Genomic DNA, 19,549 nt, shown 5'->3' on the forward strand with positions numbered 1-19,549 from the left:
TTTTAAAAAAAAAAAAAAAAAAAAAAAAAAAATATATATATATATATATAAAAGATCGATTTATGGCTTTCAACCGCGAAAAATAAATAAATAAAATAGATATTTTAAAGTGAGAGAAAATTGGGCGGGCGATTCCCAGAAGCCCTAGGGTTTTAGCTTTTACTCGTCACTGTTAACCGCGCAATCCTCTGCACTCTTCCCCACAGAACCACGCTAAATACTCCACCAGATAGCTTCTTCAATGGCAGCTGTGCGACCCATCGTGTAGGCGTAGCAGAAAGCTCTCAGTCTCTTCCGTTGAGCTCTTCCATGGCGTTTTCTTCTGGACTCCGCTTTTCTTCCCTGCTTCGCCATCAATTCGCTCCACCTCATGCATGGACTCGTTTCGGCAGAATCTATCATGGGCTGTCAGAGCTTCGGTTTCTATCTACTAGCACTTCCAAATCCTCCAGGTCCATCCGGTTGGTGAAATCTCGGCGCAAAGATGAGTCTGTGAAAGAGGAAGGAGTTGGAGGTCAGGATGGAAATGGTAGTGTAATTGTGAAGGATAGAGGTGGGAGTGATGGAAGGATTGTTCATGCATTGCTTCACAAGGAGGCTACTGATGCTTACATGGCTTATGCAATGTCCGTGTTGCTCGGGCGTGCCTTGCCCGATGTTCGCGATGGTTTGAAACCTGTCCACCGCCGGGTTTTGTGAGTCATTTTCCCTCGGACTTTGTAATTACTGTTTTTTCCATAGATTCTGATGAAAAATGTCGACATTGTAATTTACGCAGACCAACCTTTCTATCATAACTTTGACGGGTCTGTTTTGAAGTAAAATCTTTCGCGTTTCTCTCTTTCACCAATTTACCAGCAGTTTATTTGTCGCTTGTTCATTCGTTCAATATGCACGAAAAACTGTATTTGCTTGAGGTTATGTTGCAATGCTGGTATGTCAATCGGATGGTTCTTGAAGCTTTATACATAGACACTAGAACATCCGAGATGTCACTCGAGTTGTCGAATGGAGAGATTGGAGACTTCATAACCAAAATATCACCTCTCTCACTGGGTTAGGTATGTCGCCGGAGTTAGGTTCGTTGAGAATATACGGAGGAGAGGGAAATTTTCAAAGCATCAAACCAGTATTTCTTTTATTTTTTTGAAACAGGAATAGCGAAGCAGTATTCTTTTAGTTTTTTGTGCTAGGATTCGCAATACATTGTATTCATAGAAGAAACGTCCCATAAGCACTGTTTTCATCGATATTCCTCACTTGAGATATGATATCTCTCAAATCTACAACGGATAAGAAGTATTGCATTTAGGCAGACCATCCTGCAAACATACAACAGCTTGTACGCTCTCTAGTAAATATAGGAGCAAGAATAATTACTAGCTGTATTGACCTGCATTTAGTTGTAGTCACCTACTATATGAAATATTCTCTGTAGATCTTTTGCGTATAGTTTGAGTAAGAATATTCAATAGCTGTATTGACCTGCGGTAAAATTGTGGCTACAGGTTTGCCATGCATGAATTGGGCCTTTCATCAAGAAAACCATTTAAGAAATGTGCAAGAGTTGTTGGAGAGGTTAAATATACGTTTATTCTATGAAGAGATGAGTTCATTTCTCCCTTTAGTCACATGTTATTATCCCTATCTTCAGCTATGATTTTTGATTCTCTTAACAGGTTTTAGGTAAGTTTCATCCGCATGGAGATACTGCTGTGTATGATTCCCTTGTTAGAATGGCTCAGGTAACAGGAAACATTTAATCAATTTGATATTCATTAACTTAAAATGAATTTTCTTTAATATGAAATATGTAGTAACCAAGAATAGATACAACAGACGAGGGAGTGAGAAGGTATCCTAAAGCAATCATGAGTTATAAATAGTTACCTAATTGACAACAATAGTTTATTTATTTATTATTATTATATTTTTTCACAAAAAACAATTTCATTAATGTGACATCATCGAACAACAGTTTATTTTGTTAATATTATTATTTTTGTAAAAAGCAATTTCATGGATGTAACATCATTGAGGGTTTTGAGATTGGGAAAACTATTGTATCTCTTTCTCATCTCCAATTTGGACGATACTATCTTCTTTTATTCAGGAAAGGTGGAGTCCTTTCTCATCCTAAACTACATTTTAGCATTTTTTTTTTTGAGGCCATATCAAGGCTCAAAGTCAATAGGGGTAAATGTCATATTTTAGGCTTTGATTGTGACCCTTAGGTGAATAGTTGGGCACGCTTGTTGGTTTCCCTCATCCTACGATGGCTTCTCCCTTGGACATAACTTGGGGACTCTCTTTTTAGAACCTCATGGTGGACAAAGTGAGAAAGAGACTGGCCTTGTGAAAGATTTATTTTTTTCTTAAGGTGGTAAACTGACCCTTCTCATTCGCTTGATTTTGAGTGGGAGCCCTAACCACTTATTTTCCATCCTTATAGTTCCATGTTATGTGTGTAAACCTCTTAACAGACTTATGAGGGACTTCTTATGGGAAGGAGTTGACGAGGTTAAAGGCACACATCTTGGGAGTTGTGAGTTGGTGGAAAAGTTGGTAAATCTTGGGGTTAGAATTAGGGAATTTAAGGAATTGTAACAAAGTCTTGTTAACAAAATGGCTTTGGCCACTTCCCTTGAGTTTGTTACCTTTGGCATAGGATTATAGTATGCACGTATGGTTGTCATCCTTATGAGTGGACAATAGGTGGTGTCAAAGGTACTTCGTACATAAATCTTTGGAAAGAAATTGCAAATGAGCCCCCTTGTTTTTCTCACCTCGATCATTGCTTTGTGGGTACTTTAGGGAGGATTGGTGGGTGGGGGACAGACCCCTTTGCTTTATGTTTCCCTGATTATATCATGTGTCCTCCATGAAAAACTGGTTTGTGGCTAATGTCTTGGATCATTTTGACCGCTCTTTCTCTCGTTTGCTCCGTTTTGGTTACTCTTTGTCTAATAGGGAAATGTTGGAAATCACGACTTTCTTATCTTTGATTAGGGAGTTCTAACCTTATTGGAGGCTTTTGTCATAGCTCGTTTGTTGCTTGTTGGACCCTTCTCCCCTCAGTGAAGTCGTTCTTTCTTCTATTTGGAATGTGGGAGTTTCAAAGATGGTTAAATTCTTTGCTTTACAGGTTATCCATAGAAGAGTGAACACTTAAAAAAAAAACTTCCTTTTGGGCCATTTTGCTACATTCTTTGTTGGAGGGCAGAAGAAGACTTAGATCATATCCCTTGGAGCTGTTCGTTTGCTTGATGAATTTGGATTTTTTTTTTTTTTTGACGTGTTTGGATTCCAATTAGTCAAATATAAAGACTATAAAGAGATGATCGAGGAGTTCCTCCTCTATCCAACATATGAGGAGAAGGGGGTTTTTGTGGCATGCTGGGGTTTGTTCTCTTTTGTGGGGGTCTTTGGTTGAGAGGAACAATAAGACTTTTAGAGGAGTTGAGAGGAACTCTAATAATGTTTGGACCTTTGTTAGGTTCAATGTTCTCTTTGGGTGTTGGTGACAAATTCTTTTTATAATTACTCAGTAGGTTTCATTCGTCTTGATTGGATTCCTTTCTCTAGTTGGTCTCCCTTGTGCGAGCTTATTTATTATTTTTTTTTGGGATGCCCTTGCGTTCGTTCATTTTTTTCTCCATGAAAGTTGGGTTTCTCATACGAAAATTTCAAAATGAAACAATGGAGGATAAATGAGAAGGAAAGGAACGTTGAAAGAAGAAAGACAAAAATGAGACTAATATGAAAAGAAACACAAGGAGTACTTGAAGAAGGAAAGAAAGAAGAACCTTGATTCTAACAAGCCCAAGAAGCAGCCTCCTCCTTTGTGCCACAACAGAACGAGGAAAACTAGATGGAAGGAGAAGCCTGCAGTTAAGAAGAAATTTATATGAGTGAAATGGAAGAAATTAAGTTGGAAGAATTCTTTTTTTTTTTTTGGAAAGGAGGTCTCCATCTTTGATCACTTGCATCCTTGCTTCTGCAATATGGTCTTTTTTCTGAAATGTACTGGATGGCAGTGAGCCCTGCCCATAACATTAACAGTACCTTCTCTTTTGTGAAGGTCATCCTACCTAATGGTTGCGTGTTCAAATATTCAGGTGAGTTTAGTAAGGATAATCCTTGATGACCAATGAATTTCACTTGAAAAGTTGAGAAAATGAGTGACTTGTGCTTCCCCTAAGTTGGGGCAGAAAAACCTTAATAAGGCATATATCTACGATCTGAAATACCAGCATGGCGAATGTTGACTTGGAACAAAATGACAAACCAAAGTTGAGGTCATTTGACAAAGTTTATGATGGTTGTCGAACTTAAATTTCTTGTTAAGTTCCTGCCGTGTTTTTTTTCCCCCTTTCTACACAACTCATTCTAGTTCTTTGGCTTTTTACTACTGAATGATTTCTGGTACTTTTTTTTGGACAATTTTCTTTCATTTTTTAAGTGAACAAACAATTTAATTGATCAAATGAAAGCACAAAAGGGAGACCTATCCTCCATTATTATATTTTTGTCACTTTTATTCGTAGTTTTAGTTCTAATTCTCGTAGTCTTGTGCTTTATACAGGATTTCTCTTTAAGGTGCCCACTCATCCAAGGCCATGGAAATTTTGGTTCCATTGATGCAGATCCTCCTGCTGCCATGCGGTATACTGAGTGCAGATTGGAGGTATGTTTAAATATGTTTGCTTCTTCAGAGAATTATGTTCTTTGAAGATATGAAAAGCCATTTTTTCATGCTTTAGTTACCTACTTTTCATCAACCTCTTGTTCATCACTGGGGAAGTATAAAGAAAATCTTTTGTCACTGGGATAGTATAAAGAAAATCATCATAGAAAGTAAAGTTGTTGGCTGAAGATGGAATGCATATATTTTTCTTGAGCCTTTTCCTATATTTTGTTCAAACATCGGTAATTTTTGGGAAGTGTCGAACTTTTTGTCATAATCGTGGTTTAGGATCTAAAATATCTTATCTGGTATAAAGCATCTGTGTTTTCTTGTGGGCTTGTTGGATTATCAATGAAGTCCCGTAATTTGCTTTTTGGCTCACAATTGTTATTAACTCTTAGATGGGGGGGCGGGGGGTGTTAGAGTTTGAGATGTTTGGAAATTTGCCCCTAGGTCTTGGTTCAAACAGTTTGCTGTAAACTTTTATTATTTAGAACCTTGTTGTCTCTCTTAGTTGGCCATGATATGCTTGAAGGAACCTATTCGGTGATTACAGTGAGGGTAGGACCGTGTTACTGGATTACTAGCTTAAATGGAAACTTTGATTCATCACATGTTTCTTCATACAACTGGATGCTCATCATGTTGTGTATTTCTGATCCTGTAGGCACTTACAGAAGCAATGTTGTTGTCTGACTTAGAGCTGGATACGGTTTGTTCTATATTTTACATTTTTTTTAAAAGTTATTCATTATTTCTGTCACTATCTTTTTTTAATGTGTATTTTTTTTTGCTTTGTGTAGGTGGATTTTGTTCCAAATTTTGACAGTTCCCAAAAGGAACCTTCACTTCTACCAGCTCGGCTCCCAACTTTGTTGCTGAATGGTTCCTCAGGGATTGCGGTGATCCATCTGAGTTTTCTTTCTTTTTCCCGCTTCTTGCTAGTTTTTTCTTTGACATTCTAATTTAAGAGGAAAATACCCAGGTTGGAATGGCAACCAATATTCCACCACATAATCTTGGCGAGTTAGTAGATGCACTCTGTGTTCTTATTCATAACCCGGAGGCTACAGTAAGTACTCTGTCTCTTTCTCTCTCTCTTACTAGATATTCCTTTTTGGAAATTGACTTCTTGTTCCAGCCCTCCTGAATATTTGTTATGAGTAGTGTGTGATGAACCGCATGCTGTATTACTATTGCACAATAAATTTTGGAAACGCTCTCTTTGGTTCTTGAAGGACCTTCTTTTTTAATTATTTTTTTGGAGTACAACAAGTGGGCATGAAGTTTTGAAGCTTTGACTTAAAGGGAAGGAGTAACATGCCAATTACTGCTGAGCTGTTCTCACTTTGACGGTTATGGGAGGACTTTAGAAGCCAAATATAAAAATATTTCTGTTTCTTTAGATAACACTAGATAAAAAATATTTTTCTATAGGTTAAATTACTTGTGTCTAGCAGGTTCCTTAACTTAAAAAAAGTATCTAGCAGGTCCCAATACTTCCATTTTTTGTCCAATAAGTTTGTAAATTTCAAAGAAACGTCAAATAGGTCAATAATAACAAGATTTAAGATTAAAAGTTCAAAGATTTATTAGATACAAAATCATAAGTTTAGGGAGTTTTTAGACACTTTTGAAATTTTGAAAATTTATTTGATACAAACCTTTAAGTTTAGGGATTGAACTTGTGATTCAATCTTTCTTTTATTATAGAGAAGAATGCTAATGATTTATTATTTTTTCTAGATGTAAATCAGATTTCCATGAATATGTTTAGAGTTGTAGATTTTAAACTTATCTTGGATTTTATTTTATTTAATGATTTATTTTTTGAGTATCGTATCTTTGTAAATTAACATTTCATTGATTTCATTAATGAATGGAAATATGTTAACATTTTCTCTTTACGGTGAAGCCAACCTGGGCATCGAACTCTTCTAATATGGCCCGGACACTCATGGATATATATATGTGAATATATATATATATATATATATATATATATATATATATATATATATATATATATAACTCTTCTAATATCGGAGTTCAATCTATCACTGTGCATTTCCTCACTTCTTCTTTGCAAGTTCATTAATTTTCTTTTTCTTTGTTAAAGTTGCAAGAATTGTTGGAATACATGCCTGGACCCGACTTTCCGACGGGAGGATTAATCATGGGAAACAATGGGTAAGATTCAGCATTTTATTCCCTTTATGAACAATTTTTTATTCCATTTCTTTTGTCACACTTGCACCCTTCCGGTCCTACTAAAAAGAAGCCTCATTTAGGAAAGCTTTGACAACCCGTTTAGTGTACATACAATCTAACGTTCTTTTTTTTTTCCTTCCATTTTCTTATGGTGCAGAATATCAGAATCACTTCTAGCGCTTGTTAATTAAGTAATTAATTATTTTTAGAACTTCAAATCTCTAATTGTCTCTCCAATCGTTTTTGCCATCTCCCCATGCACTCTAAAGTTGCATTGTGAATTTAGAAAGAAAATGAGAAAAAAATGAGGATGGAGTGGTCTTTCAATCGGAAAAGTAATTTCATTCATGCTTTAGTTCCTAAAAATGATATCTTCACATTTTGCAAGAAGTAAAAAATTTCTAGAAATGAATAAATATCTTTTTGCTCTGGAAAAACAAACTTTGTCCATTTCAATTAGCAATTTGTAAAATGTAAGCTACCTGAAACTAGTCACAGAAATATTTATTGTTTTTTTGTTTCTTAAGATCATCCTAATAGTTGTTTATCTTGTCAAGTATTTTAGAAGCATATCGAACTGGACGTGGACGCATTACAGTTAGGGGGAAAACTGACATTGAGCTGCTCGATTTAAAAACTAAACGAACTGCAGTTATTATAAACGAGGTGAGTATTGTGGCATTTCTGTATGGTGTTGGATATATCTCTTTTAACATGTATGACTTCTAAACGGTGGAACTTTTGTAAATTATAAAGTACCTTTTAAATGGCGGAATTAAATGTTATTTATTATTGTTATTTTTTTTTTAAATGGAATGCAGATACCTTACCAAACAAATAAATCTGCTTTGGTGGAGAAGATAGCGGAACTTGTGGAGAACAAGGTGATGCTGTGAGGAAAATTGTATTACCACATGTTTATGTGTTTATTTTGGTTGGCTGAAAATTAATCGATATAAACATTTTCCCATGTTTTTATTATATATTTGTTTGTGGTTCTTTTAGGTGTTATTAGGTGTAATTAGATGGACATTAATAAAACTATTTAAATTAATCGATATAGACATTAAAACTTGGCCTTTTCTTGTGAGTTGGTTTGGGGTTGTTTTGTGTTTATCTATATTGCTCTTTGCCCTTTTCTTCTGTTTCTTTTGTTTTGGTTGCTTTATATACGTACACGCACAATTTGTTTGTTATTTTTTTAAAAGAATAAGAAACAAAAATTTTCATGTATGAAATTTAGGAGAAAGAGAAGAGAAAGACTCCAATCTAATGGAGTCACAATAAGCATCTCCAGTTGGACAAAAGAGTAGAAATACTATGGGTGGAAAATAGGGAATTCAATTTACTTTAAGATGGAGAAAGGAATAGAACACTAGAAAAAAGTCTGGATAGGTTTTGCTTGTGAACCAATAGTTGATTTCTTTCAATCCAAACCGATTACAAAAAAGCACGAACAAGATTCTTCCAAAGGATCTCCTTTTCCTTGAAAGGATGGTCCAAAAGGAAAAGATTAAGAAGAATGTAGGGTTTCTTTGGAAAAACACCAGCCAGTTGGTATTTCATTTTAAGAATCATAGAAACTAAATTTCTAAGTCGGTTATTGTGTGGTAGAAGTTAAATTTTCCCTGGTCATGATGTAAGTCTCCATCCTTGTTGATTGTAGTGTAATTTATTGTTTTCTTTTAAATATATATTTAATGTCCTTATTTTTATGAACAGACACTGGATGGTATAGCTGACATTAGAGACGAGAGTGATCGGTCAGGAATGCGGATTGTAGTTGAGGTAAAAATGATGTTGAATATTATGCTTTCCTTATCACTATATGACCTATTATGATATCTAGCAACTTCTACACAAAGTTCTTGGCAACCAATTTTTGTAAAGTTAAACGGTTGTTGAGATTAGTCGAGGCGTGCGACCTAGATACTCACAAATTAAATTGTAATTTTTACACCAACTAAACAAAAAACGTCCTTTGCAGCTTAAAAACTACAGTTAAGGTTAAGAGGAAAAAGTTAACTTCATATGAATTTCTTTGTCATGTGTATATTTATTGCCCTAGAAAATATAGGGAGTGGACGATGCTTGTTAGACTGACAAGTTCTGTAATCTTCTTTACAGCTTAAGCGAGGAGCGGATCCACTAATTATTCAGAATAATTTATATCGTCTTACAGCTCTTCAGTCTAGTTTTAGCTGCAATATGGTGGGGTGAGTGGATTGTCCTTACAGTTGACCTTTAAATTTTCATTAATATATTCTCGTTGATATTTACTTTAATTTCTTTGTCGATTACAAATACCATATAATGTGATTCCATTTAATGACAAAATTTGAATCAGTTTAATGATTATCTCAAATCCTTTAGAGTGATTATATTGAGCAATACTTCACTTCTATCTGTTAAAGTGAAGCTAAGAGCATCACATTCTCTTCATGATTCAATAACAGCACAGGTTGTTACCAAAACAAAGCTACGATTTCATGCACAAAAGAATAGAAAGTATTACTCAACTTAAACTATTTGAAAAATAAATACTATTTAAATTGATGGGAATAGTGAAATTCTATCTGACAAGGGAGGGAGGACTTCGCCTGTTTTCGGTCTCGCAAAATAGATATGTAGATATCCATCATGAAGAAAATGCCTTGTGTGGTAAACTTCTAAAGGTTAAATATCCTTGTACATCATGTACAAACCGACCCCTCCATCTTCTGAAAAGGGCCATGGAAGTACATAAAAAAAACACCAAAACATCATCACCAACTGAATTTGCCATAGGGTGGGTGATGGAAGAAGCACATCATTTTAGACTGACTCTTGGATTGATAACACAATGCAATCCATGTGGTATCCATTTTTGGACATACTCTATTTTAAAAAAGAGCCACGATCAAAGGAACATGGAATGATGACAACAATTTTTGAGACCTGAAGCTTGGTAGGAACCTAAAGGATGAAGCCACGATATGGGCTGAATTAAGCCTTCATCTTGCCCCAGTTGTGTTGGCTGATGAAGTAGACTTATTGACTTGGCTTCCATGCGCTAAGGGGGCTTCTTTACAATTTTTTTTGGTGATGGACATAGGGAAAAAAGTAGAAGCAATAAATCCCACCCTGGCAAAAACAATATGGAAAGGAAATTACCCTTCGAAAGGTGAATTTTTCCTTTGAGAAATAGTGCATAAAGCCATTAGCTTTAGCGAAAATCTTCAAAAAAAAAAAAAAAAAAGACCACTTATTTATGTGCAATGTGATCAGAATTTATGGACAAAGATTCTCAGTATCTTTGGATGATATCTCACTTTTCCCAGGGAGGTAAAGGATTTATTGGACATGGCCTTAACGTACTACCCACTTCAAGAATGCAAAAGCCCTACTATAGAATAACCTCACCATGGTTTTCTTTTGAAATTTGTGGAAAGAAAAAAAATCAAAGAGTATTCACGGAAAAGACACAAACTTATACAAGCTCTTCGATAAATGATGTTTACCACGAGATCTTGGTGCAAATTGTCTAATATTTTTTTTCCTACAGTCATACTTCCCTCTTTGTAAATTGGGAAGGTGTTTTGCAAACATCATGTATAATACATCCCTTTTGTGAATTTCAAACATCAATGAAATTGTCTCTTATAATGGGAATAGTTTAATTTGACTTCTATTTAAAATAAAATATTATCTGAATTTTCAAGGTAAAATTAGTTATTTTTTTAAATTAAAAAAATGATAGAGGTTATCAAACTTAGTCCTATTACTAAGTTTGTAATTGGAAATATTCTTAGCCACATATTTGAATCTCATTTCTGGAATCACAGTTAAACCTTAATTTTCTTTGAAATGATGCACTCTTTGTTGTGCTAATTTGTGGATATAATGTTTCTGTATTGAGACTTCCCTTCCAAGTAATGCAACTTTAAATTTTCTTGCAGTATTATTAATGGACAACCTAAACTCATGGGCCTGAAGGAATTACTGCAGGTAAACTTTCACATAATTCTTTTTACTTCTTTCCTTCGACTGGATATGTGATTTTTCCGGTGCCATTTATAGTTGTTTCTTTGAGGCATACGACTTTGTAAGAAATGGTTCTTTGAGGCATACGACTTTTTCTTCTAATTTATGATTGATTGAGATGAGAGTAACTTGTTTTTTGCTTTTTTTGGCGGAGTAAATTCCAGGCATTTTTGGACTTCCGATGTTCTGTTGTAGAGAGACGAGCAAGGTTTAAGCTATTGCAGGCACAAGAGAGAAGACACATTGTTGAGGTCTGTTACTGTCTCACCTAATGACATTGCCATGGTATTATTGGGCGGACATATCTTAAAGATGCCCTTTTTTATTGAAAAAAGGATGAAACCAATTCGCTGATTAATTTGCTTCCCGGGAGCTTGTTCTTTGTTGTATAAAGAAAGCATTTTCTTATTGATCTGTTTTATTTAATTGAATGCAGCCAGAACTTGAAATATTTGGTCTTACTTTATGCGTCAAATGCAATTTCGATAAAGATTATTGTATCACAGAGTTAAAATAACATTGATTATGTAAATTATCAGGTTAAAACGAAGTGGATAAATTGTTGAAATGTTTTGGAGAGCAAGTTTTTGGGATTTGTTGTGTACTATTTATAAGAAATGTCGTGCTTATGTTTCAAATAATTAGATTTCTTTTCTTTCCCTGCTTGCCTTTATGTTTCTTTTTAATGTATAGATTCTTATTCAAAGAAATCCCATCTATATATTAATGAGAATTGTCTCAATTCTAAAGCATTATTTTGCTTTCAGAGGTTTTATTCTTCTCAGATGTTTTCTTGTAGTTTACGTAATATTATGACTCTGTTTGTAGGGTATTGTTACCGGACTTGATAATTTGGATGAAGTGATTCAGTTGATAAGGGAAGCTTCCAGAAATTCTGTCGCATCTGCTAATCTGAGGGCTCGTATGTTTCTAGAAATCTCAATTTTCTTCATTTAATGCTTTTTTAGTTGGTGGCATCGCCCCATTGGTGCTTTTTTAATGAGTTGTGATTATTGTTAATTTGATTTCATTATTTTTCTTTCGGCGCGCTCTCTCTCCTCTTTCTTCTTCTTTGTTTATTTCTTTCTTCCTTTATATTTTTCATTTTTACTTTTTCTAATTAATGGGAAACCGACAACAAGAGGTAAAAAGAGAGGCCACCTAAAAGAAAGGGTATGGTCAAAACTAGGAGCACAAAATTCGCAACATTTGAAAAATAACTACGAAGTATGTTTGAAACTGAAAGGCTACTAAATATAGGCATTAAAATGCACCAAATTCCAATTTATTATATAACCTATGGTTGGATATTATATTTATTTTTTGATATAACCTAACTTGGATATCAATTTATTTTTACTTATTCACATATTTTGATTGCTGACTCTTAATTACTCAAGGCAGATTCTTTCATTTTTGTGATGTAAATTAGTCTGAAATTACTACTGTTCTCCTTTTCCTTACTGCAGAATTCAGCCTTTCTGAAAAACAAGCTGAAGCTATATTGGACATTAACCTTAGGAGACTTACACACCTCGAGGTCTGAAGTTGTCATGCTAATCATGCTATTGTCTCCTGTGGACTCTTTTTAATTGCATCAAATGAGTTATTTTGATCTCTTTTTCAGAGGAAGAAGTTTATTGATGAAAGTAAATCCTTAATGGAGAATATTTCCAAACTAGAGGAGCTGTTGTCTAGCAGGAAGAACATTCTGCAGGTATGCGCCAAACATTCCTTTAGTGGAAAAAGGGTATATACTTAAACTTAAGGTATAGTCGAATTGAAATCATTTGCATTGTTGCAAAACTGGATACAACGAGAACTTCTCTATATCTTCCAATTAATAAAGGATGGGAAGTGTTACGTTATAATATGGACACATTATGGTGACATTTAGGCTAAACATGTAATTTGGTTCTTGATGTTTACCGCAAATTATCAAATTAGCCTCTAATTTTATCTTAAAAGCATTAGAGAATTTCATGAAGTCCCAGATAATGACATTTGTAAAGAAATTAAATATATCCTTTAAAAATTCACTTTTCTCTAAATCTCTCTCAAACCTCTAATTTCTGAAAATTTTCATTTATTTTTCATGTAGAATAAATTATTTATATTTTTAAACTATGCACCCAAATAGAAGTCTTTGCTTTATTTTTGCGCTTTGCACTTATTTCCCTGGAAGGTCATTGAACTTTTTGTGCATCTCGTGCCTAAAAAATCACTGCATTTATTTACCATTCCATTGAAAGATGAACGGTTCTGTTGCCTGTCCAGAAAGAAAACCAAAAAAACAAAAAAAAGAATACTTTTAATAAGACAGATTTAATCTTATTAGTTTCCAACAACCGCCTCCCCTTCCTGACTTGTAATGCCTCAATCTAGCATCCATACAACTTGCTTAGAATTGTAGCTCTTTTTTTATCTGTCAATTCATATGGTACGCTTGTGGCCTTTATTATTGAGTGAATTGATTCTTATCTTCCCTCTTTTTTGAAATTCTAGGTAATAGAACAAGAAGCAATTGAGCTGAAAAATAAGTTTCCTAGCCCTAGGCGTTCTATTTTGAAAGACACTGATAGTGGTCAACTTGAAGACATCGATGTCATTCCAAATGATGAGATGCTTTTGGTAAGTGTCCCAGTTCACTCATTTTCATTATATGGCTTTATCTTCCCTCATAGTATTTTTTAGACCAATTTTTATGTATGTATAAATTATATTTCTCAGGCACTTAGTGAAAAAGGATATGTTAAGCGGATGAAACCCAGCACCTTCAATCTTCAGCATCGTGGAACAATTGGAAAATCTGTTGGAAAACTGAGAGTTAATGATGCAATGTCAGATTTTATTGTTTGTCGTGCACATGACCATGTTCTGTATTTCAGGTACTTTTTTTATTTAACTTTTTAAAATGTTTTCATTAAGTCAACTTATAAATGGCAGTATTTTCACATTTGGATGAGAATTTACTGGTAAGCTGGAATTCAGAATTGGTAGTTGCCTGAAAGATCACCTGTACATTTGCTGCTGATCTTGCAGTTGAGAAATGGTAAATTGGCATTTGGATGTAAATCTCCTGGAGGTTCCAGGCTGATACATATTGCCCGCTGATTCATAATCCTCATTATATTAAATTTAGTATGTCATTACTTGTACTAGTTGCAATTGTGTAATGTGCAACACTTTCTTGTTGGTCAGTGTTTTTGAAACTTCCATCATTTGAAGTACATATACTATAATAGTATGTCATAATGAAAGCTACCGAAATATGACATGTCTATTATTTAAGCCTCTAATCCATGCAAGCGCTATTTGAGTGGGGATAACCAGATGAGAGTATAGAAAGGTCTGAATCCAGATTGTTTTTCCAGCTTCTTTTACTGTGGCTTCTTTTGTGGTTTCATTTCTCTTAAACAAAGATGTATTACACATTTAAATAGCTATGTTAAGCCTTCTCTTTTAGATTTGTACCCCTACAAGTCCATGTTATCAGAGTGTGTATTTGATTCAATTGGATGTCTAATTTTTTCTTTTTTTTTTAATAGTTTGCAGGCCAATAGTCCAGTCATTGAAAATCCCGTAATTTTCTGTTTTTAATATATTGAAGAGAAAAGTCTGCTTTTCCCCAACAAAGTTTCTTCTAGACCGTCTATCAATTGATTAGTTCTCTCTATCATTTTCTTACAAAAAAGTTCTGTCAATCATCTTAGTTCTTTTGATGTATTTAGTAATTGATATGTTTTTTCTTGTTTCCATTTGACATAAAATGAGACAACAGTTTTTACTCTATTCACTCTTAGCTTTATGTTGTAAAATTCTTCTATGGTCTTCAATTGTATTGCCTTTTGTTTAAATATCATATAATACTAATGGAGAAGCTACTTTCCGTAGTGATAAAGGTACAGTCTATTCATCTCGAGCCTATAAAATTCCAGAATGTGGCCGAACTGCTACTGGCACTCCAATTATTCAGGTATTTATAGCTTCACTTTTCTTCATTGAAAACTTCAAAAGTTGGTTATTTCTTAAATATTGATCAATCTTCTTTCATGATGGAGCTAGATCCTATCTTTATCGGAGGGAGAGAGAATAACCTCCATTATCCCTGTGAGTGAATTCGTTGAAGACCAGTTTCTACTAATGCTCACAGCAAATGGTTACATCAAGAAAGTATCGTTGAACTTCTTTTCATCAATCAGAACAACTGGAATTATAGCTATTCAATTGGTTTGTTCCCTTAATGATGCTCTGGTCTTGCCTTCTTAGTGTTATTCTTAACTGAACGTCGAATGCCTATCAAGCCTTACGAACTATTTTGTAGGTGAGTGGTGATGAGCTGAAATGGGTTCGCTGTTGCACAAATGATAATCTTGTGGCAATGGCTTCTCAGAATGGAATGGTCATTTTAAGTTCTTGTGATATTGTAAGTCATTGCACGCAACCCCTGGGCTCTGGCCCTTAGGCTTTATTTTGTGGCTTTGTTTTTTAAAATATTTGTGAGTTTCTTAACTGGACACGGCTGCTTCCAATGGTTCAGCTGAAATCAGGCTGTTTTTTTATTTATATTTAAAAAAAAAAAGAAACAGACCAAATCTCATTCAAGAAAGAATCCAAACAACAATACAACCTAATGGACGTCCCCATCTTTGAACAAAGAGCCAAAGGAAAGCCCAGAAAGAGTAGTTACAAAAAAGCTTGTGATGGAAACTCCAATTTGAGGCCATGAAAGGTACATAAACACAAAAGTTCAAAAGAATTTGATTTATCAGTAAGTGTCCTTGCATTCCTTTTCTTCAATATAATCCAAAAAAGAGCTCCAGAAGCGTGGGGCCACATGATTCTGGTCTTAGCCTTGAACCACTATTCTTAAAGAATTTCCGGGAGCCACTCCTCTAGCTGGTTTGAGCTGCACCAAATCATACGAAACTATTTTCAAATAAAATTTCAGGCTTTATAGGCAAAACAGCGTAGTCTACACTGAAAAAAGAAACTGGGGAAGGATTCCTCCCTTCAATTATATAACACTGGACTGGAAGAACTCCAAAATTATGCTGTTTACCCTCATACTTGACTTTCTGTAGCATTATGTAAACCCAAAGAATATGATTAAATAGAAACATACTAAGTGTTTTCTTTATTTTATTTATTATTTTTTTTTAATTTAAGAAATTGATTGAGATAGATGAAAGGATACACGAGGGCATATATAAAAATGAGTCCAAGAACATAACCCCCGCTCTCAGTTACAGAAAGGGGCCCAATCCAAAAGAATACGGCTAAGCTAATAGTTAGAAAAAACCCGCATTAATAAACACCCGCAAAGAAGATTTAAATCCCCAAAGAATATCCCCATATTGCTTTGTGCATGGAAAATTCTACTATTCCTCTCAAGCTAGATGCTCCACAGCTGAGCCAAAAATAAAACAAGATTGCCAAAGAACCATTCCTTTGTCGTAAAAAGGAGGATTCAAGAGCACCTCCGCAAACATTGAACAACACCCTTGTTTTCTACCTTTTCTTTTGTCTAATGTCAATCGAGCAAAGTATGAACTTATCCAACAGTTGCATAATAATCTCAATTCTAATGGAATTCCTAAAAATCTGTTTATCAACAATATTATGTGATATTCTGTTGCTAATTTCATTTGTCCTTGCTCACTTGGGCCTTTTAACTCTTGCTCTTGATATCAGTTTCACCATGTGACATTCTTGCACTTGCAAATTTCTCAGATTCGAGCACAAGGCAGAAACACCAGGGGTGCAGTGGCCATGAGGCTAAAAGCTGGGGATAAGATGGCCAGCATGGATATAATCCCAGCTTCAATGTGGAATGATTCAGAAAGGATTCCAACAACTCCACGTAGTAGGTAAATAACTTATTTGTGCCACATTAATTGAAATATTTAATTTATATCAAATTCTTATGGTAGATTTTTTGTAAGGTGGATTCATTTTGGGTAAAATGAAACGTGTACAAAATAACCCACAATTTATATCGGGCTTACAATAAGCCCTAAATTCAAGATAACCTAAAAATTAGAATCATTTTACAAAAAGAAAAAGACAAGGAGCATTGTGAAGAAGCGGGCAGGTCTGCTGCTCATACAATGCCCTTGACTTTGCTTTGAAAACTCAAAAAGTTCGTTCTCGTTGATAAGTCTGCAGTGTTTCAACATTTGTAAGGTACCAACAGAGGGCCTCAATGATTTTTATGGTCTTGTGATTATGCTTCAGAAATTTGGATCTGTTTGTTTCAGACCTCTAGCATCAACATAGTTCGGCCTCAAGTTTTCAGTTCTATGTTCGAGTGGAGTCGTTGTGTCATTCACCCTTTAGTAAAAATAACCCTTTTTTGTGATGAGCAGGAATTTTTGCTTCGCTTTCGTGTCTTTGGGGAGAGAGGAACAATAGAGTGTTTGGAGGGGTGAAGCGGTCTAGAGAGGAAGTTTGGTCCCTTGTTAGGCTCCATAACTCCCTCTAGGTTTTAGTGAGTAAGGACTTTTGTCATTGTTCATTAGGTTTCATCTTTAGTTCGACTCGTTTGGGGCAGTAAATATAAGCAGAGTAGGAATAGAAATATCCGACGTATTTTTAATTAATATAACTTTGAGTATAGCCAACCTATGGAAAGAATAGAGATAAGTGAACAATTGGTCATATCTCCCATTCTTCAAACTTTTAAAAGACCCTGTCTGAGTATCCACATGGCACCACATCATTATTACATAGATACCAAGGTTAAATCCATTGTAGAGTTTTCTTTGAGTTCAACATGGGAGGTGGAGAACTCGAATATTGATCTCTTGGTTGAGGGTTAACCTAGCGAGTTAAGTTGCTCAAGTTAATTGCATTGAATAATTGTGTTAGAGAAGTTGTAGTTTTCCAATTATGAGGAGTATTGGAGTGAAGAAATGGAGAGTATTATGTATAGGCACGCATGATTGAATACACTAGAGTAATCTGTAGTTTTAAGATACCTGATAGGTCGATCTGATCTTGGGATTTAGAATTGGTTGTCTCTGAACGCATGCTGCCATTTACTTCCTGTTATACTGGACTGGACTTGGAAGATATGAGATATTCAGTAAATGTTTCTCGAATAACTTCATTTATCTTAACCACAATTAATTCAGAAACGTAAATGATACGTGGCTAAAAAACCCAATGCCACTTGTTGCTTAAAATCTTGGTTTCCAATATTAGTCTATCCAGTTCTGGGATACAAATTATATTTTAGCAATTTCGATTATTAGGAACTTACTACAAATAACTGGCACTTAATGACGTTCACTGTTTGATCATTATGTAAAATCTTAACGCTTAGCTTTGTTGTTTCCAGCGCCAAGGGCTCTAATGGTCCATGGCTCTTATTTGTGTCTGAAAGTGGATTTGGAAAGCGAGTTCCATTGAGCAGTTTCCGCTTGTCCCCTTTGAAAAGAGTTGGTTTGATTGGATACAAGGTACCTCTAATTAGTTTTTTTTTTTTTTTTTTTTAATTACTGAATTGTTAAAGGTACTTGTCTTTGGTTAAGACGCTTCTTTATCTGATTTGCTTTATTTGTTATTGCCATAAGTTTTCCTTGGAGGATCGCTTGGCAGCTGTTTTTGTAGTTGGATTCACGTTGGCAGGTCATTGATCGACCATTTTTCAGAATTTTTCCCCTTGAACAGCTTTGTCTTTTATTTTCCTTTTTTTCTTATTACAAATTATGCTTATTTACAGAGGATGGTGAAAGTGATGAACAAGTAGTTCTAGTAAGCCAAAGTGGTACAGTCAATAGAATTAAGGTTCGGGATATTTCTATACAATCTCGCTATGCCAGGTAACTACTAGTTGGTGCTTATTATTTGGTTAAAATGTTATTTTCCCTGCTAAATTTCAAGGTGCATATTATTTGGTTAAAATGTTATATTCCCCGCTAAAGTTCTAGGTAAAAATCAGAGTGACTCATCCACTATTTGATCTCAACTCTTTGATTGAATGCACTTCTAGTGTCAACTTGAGTTTAAGGATTTCAACAACGTGTTCCTTTTACACCATTTTTTTAAATGCCTGTTTCAGGGGCGTTATTTTGATGAGGTTGGATTATGCTGGAAAGATCCAGTCCGCTTCTTTGATCTCAGCTACGGATACAGAGCCCGAGGAAGAAGCTTAAAATGCTCGCCTAGATTAACATGGCCTATACATTGGCCTAATCATTGAGATCTTCCATGTTTGTAGAGTGCTGCAATTTCATTTGCCTATCCTTACCCCTCCTATATGGTGAAGGGGTTGACACATCATCGGTGTTATTTTGTAGCCAAAATCAGTCATTCAATCTTTCGGAGTGATCAAAAGTTCATAACAGACTTGGGCTGCCTTAAACTCATCATCAGGTGGTCGATGAACTTGCGAAGTGTGCAAGTCTCACTATATGCTTTGTTTTGGTAGGGCCAATCTGTATAGGGGATTGCCTTTTTTTTCTTTCTTTTTAAATTTAAATTTGTCCAAGTATGGGTGATTACTTGAAAAACTTCGCCAGTGACTTGTTGGAATACTTGTCTACTTAGATGTAATCTTAAATTTAGAATTTTGTCAGCTATAAATTTGATCCATGAGATCATTTCTACTCTGGACTCTGAAGA

At 34.9% G+C, this 19,549-nt stretch overlaps 1 protein-coding gene across 1 annotated transcript; it reads left to right on the top strand.

Annotated features, from left to right (window-relative positions):
- The first annotated feature begins 108 nt into the window (after positions 1-108).
- LOC111462414 (DNA gyrase subunit A, chloroplastic/mitochondrial) lies at positions 109-19,536 on the top strand. The gene is made up of 27 exons (XM_023105963.1): positions 109-695; positions 1,509-1,578; positions 1,680-1,745; positions 4,586-4,687; positions 5,355-5,399; positions 5,491-5,589; positions 5,673-5,759; positions 6,807-6,877; positions 7,456-7,564; positions 7,720-7,782; positions 8,621-8,686; positions 9,026-9,114; positions 10,837-10,885; positions 11,086-11,172; positions 11,750-11,843; positions 12,391-12,461; positions 12,549-12,638; positions 13,427-13,552; positions 13,652-13,809; positions 14,816-14,897; positions 14,987-15,151; positions 15,246-15,347; positions 16,655-16,791; positions 18,264-18,384; positions 18,499-18,553; positions 18,648-18,747; positions 18,987-19,536. The coding sequence occupies exons 1-27, from the start codon at positions 310-312 to the stop codon at positions 19,078-19,080; spliced, it is 2,784 nt and encodes a 927-aa protein (XP_022961731.1). The 5' UTR covers positions 109-309; the 3' UTR covers positions 19,081-19,536.
- The last annotated feature ends 13 nt before the right edge of the window (positions 19,537-19,549 follow it).

The sequence above is a fragment of the Cucurbita moschata genome, unplaced genomic scaffold (assembly GCF_002738365.1).
Source record: "Cucurbita moschata cultivar Rifu unplaced genomic scaffold, Cmos_1.0 Cmo_Scf00027, whole genome shotgun sequence".
NCBI lineage: Eukaryota > Viridiplantae > Streptophyta > Magnoliopsida > Cucurbitales > Cucurbitaceae > Cucurbita > Cucurbita moschata.

Excerpts from the sequence above, each read along its gene's own strand:
- LOC111462414 (XM_023105963.1), top strand. The coding sequence starts at position 310 with ATGGCGTTTTCTTCTGGACTCCGCTTTTCTTCCCTGCTTCGCCATCAA. Across the intron at positions 1,746-4,585 it reads CCCTTGTTAGAATGGCTCAG|GATTTCTCTTTAAGGTGCCC; the intron begins GTAACAGGAAAC and ends TGCTTTATACAG. Across the intron at positions 7,783-8,620 it reads CGGAACTTGTGGAGAACAAG|ACACTGGATGGTATAGCTGA; the intron begins GTGATGCTGTGA and ends TTTTATGAACAG.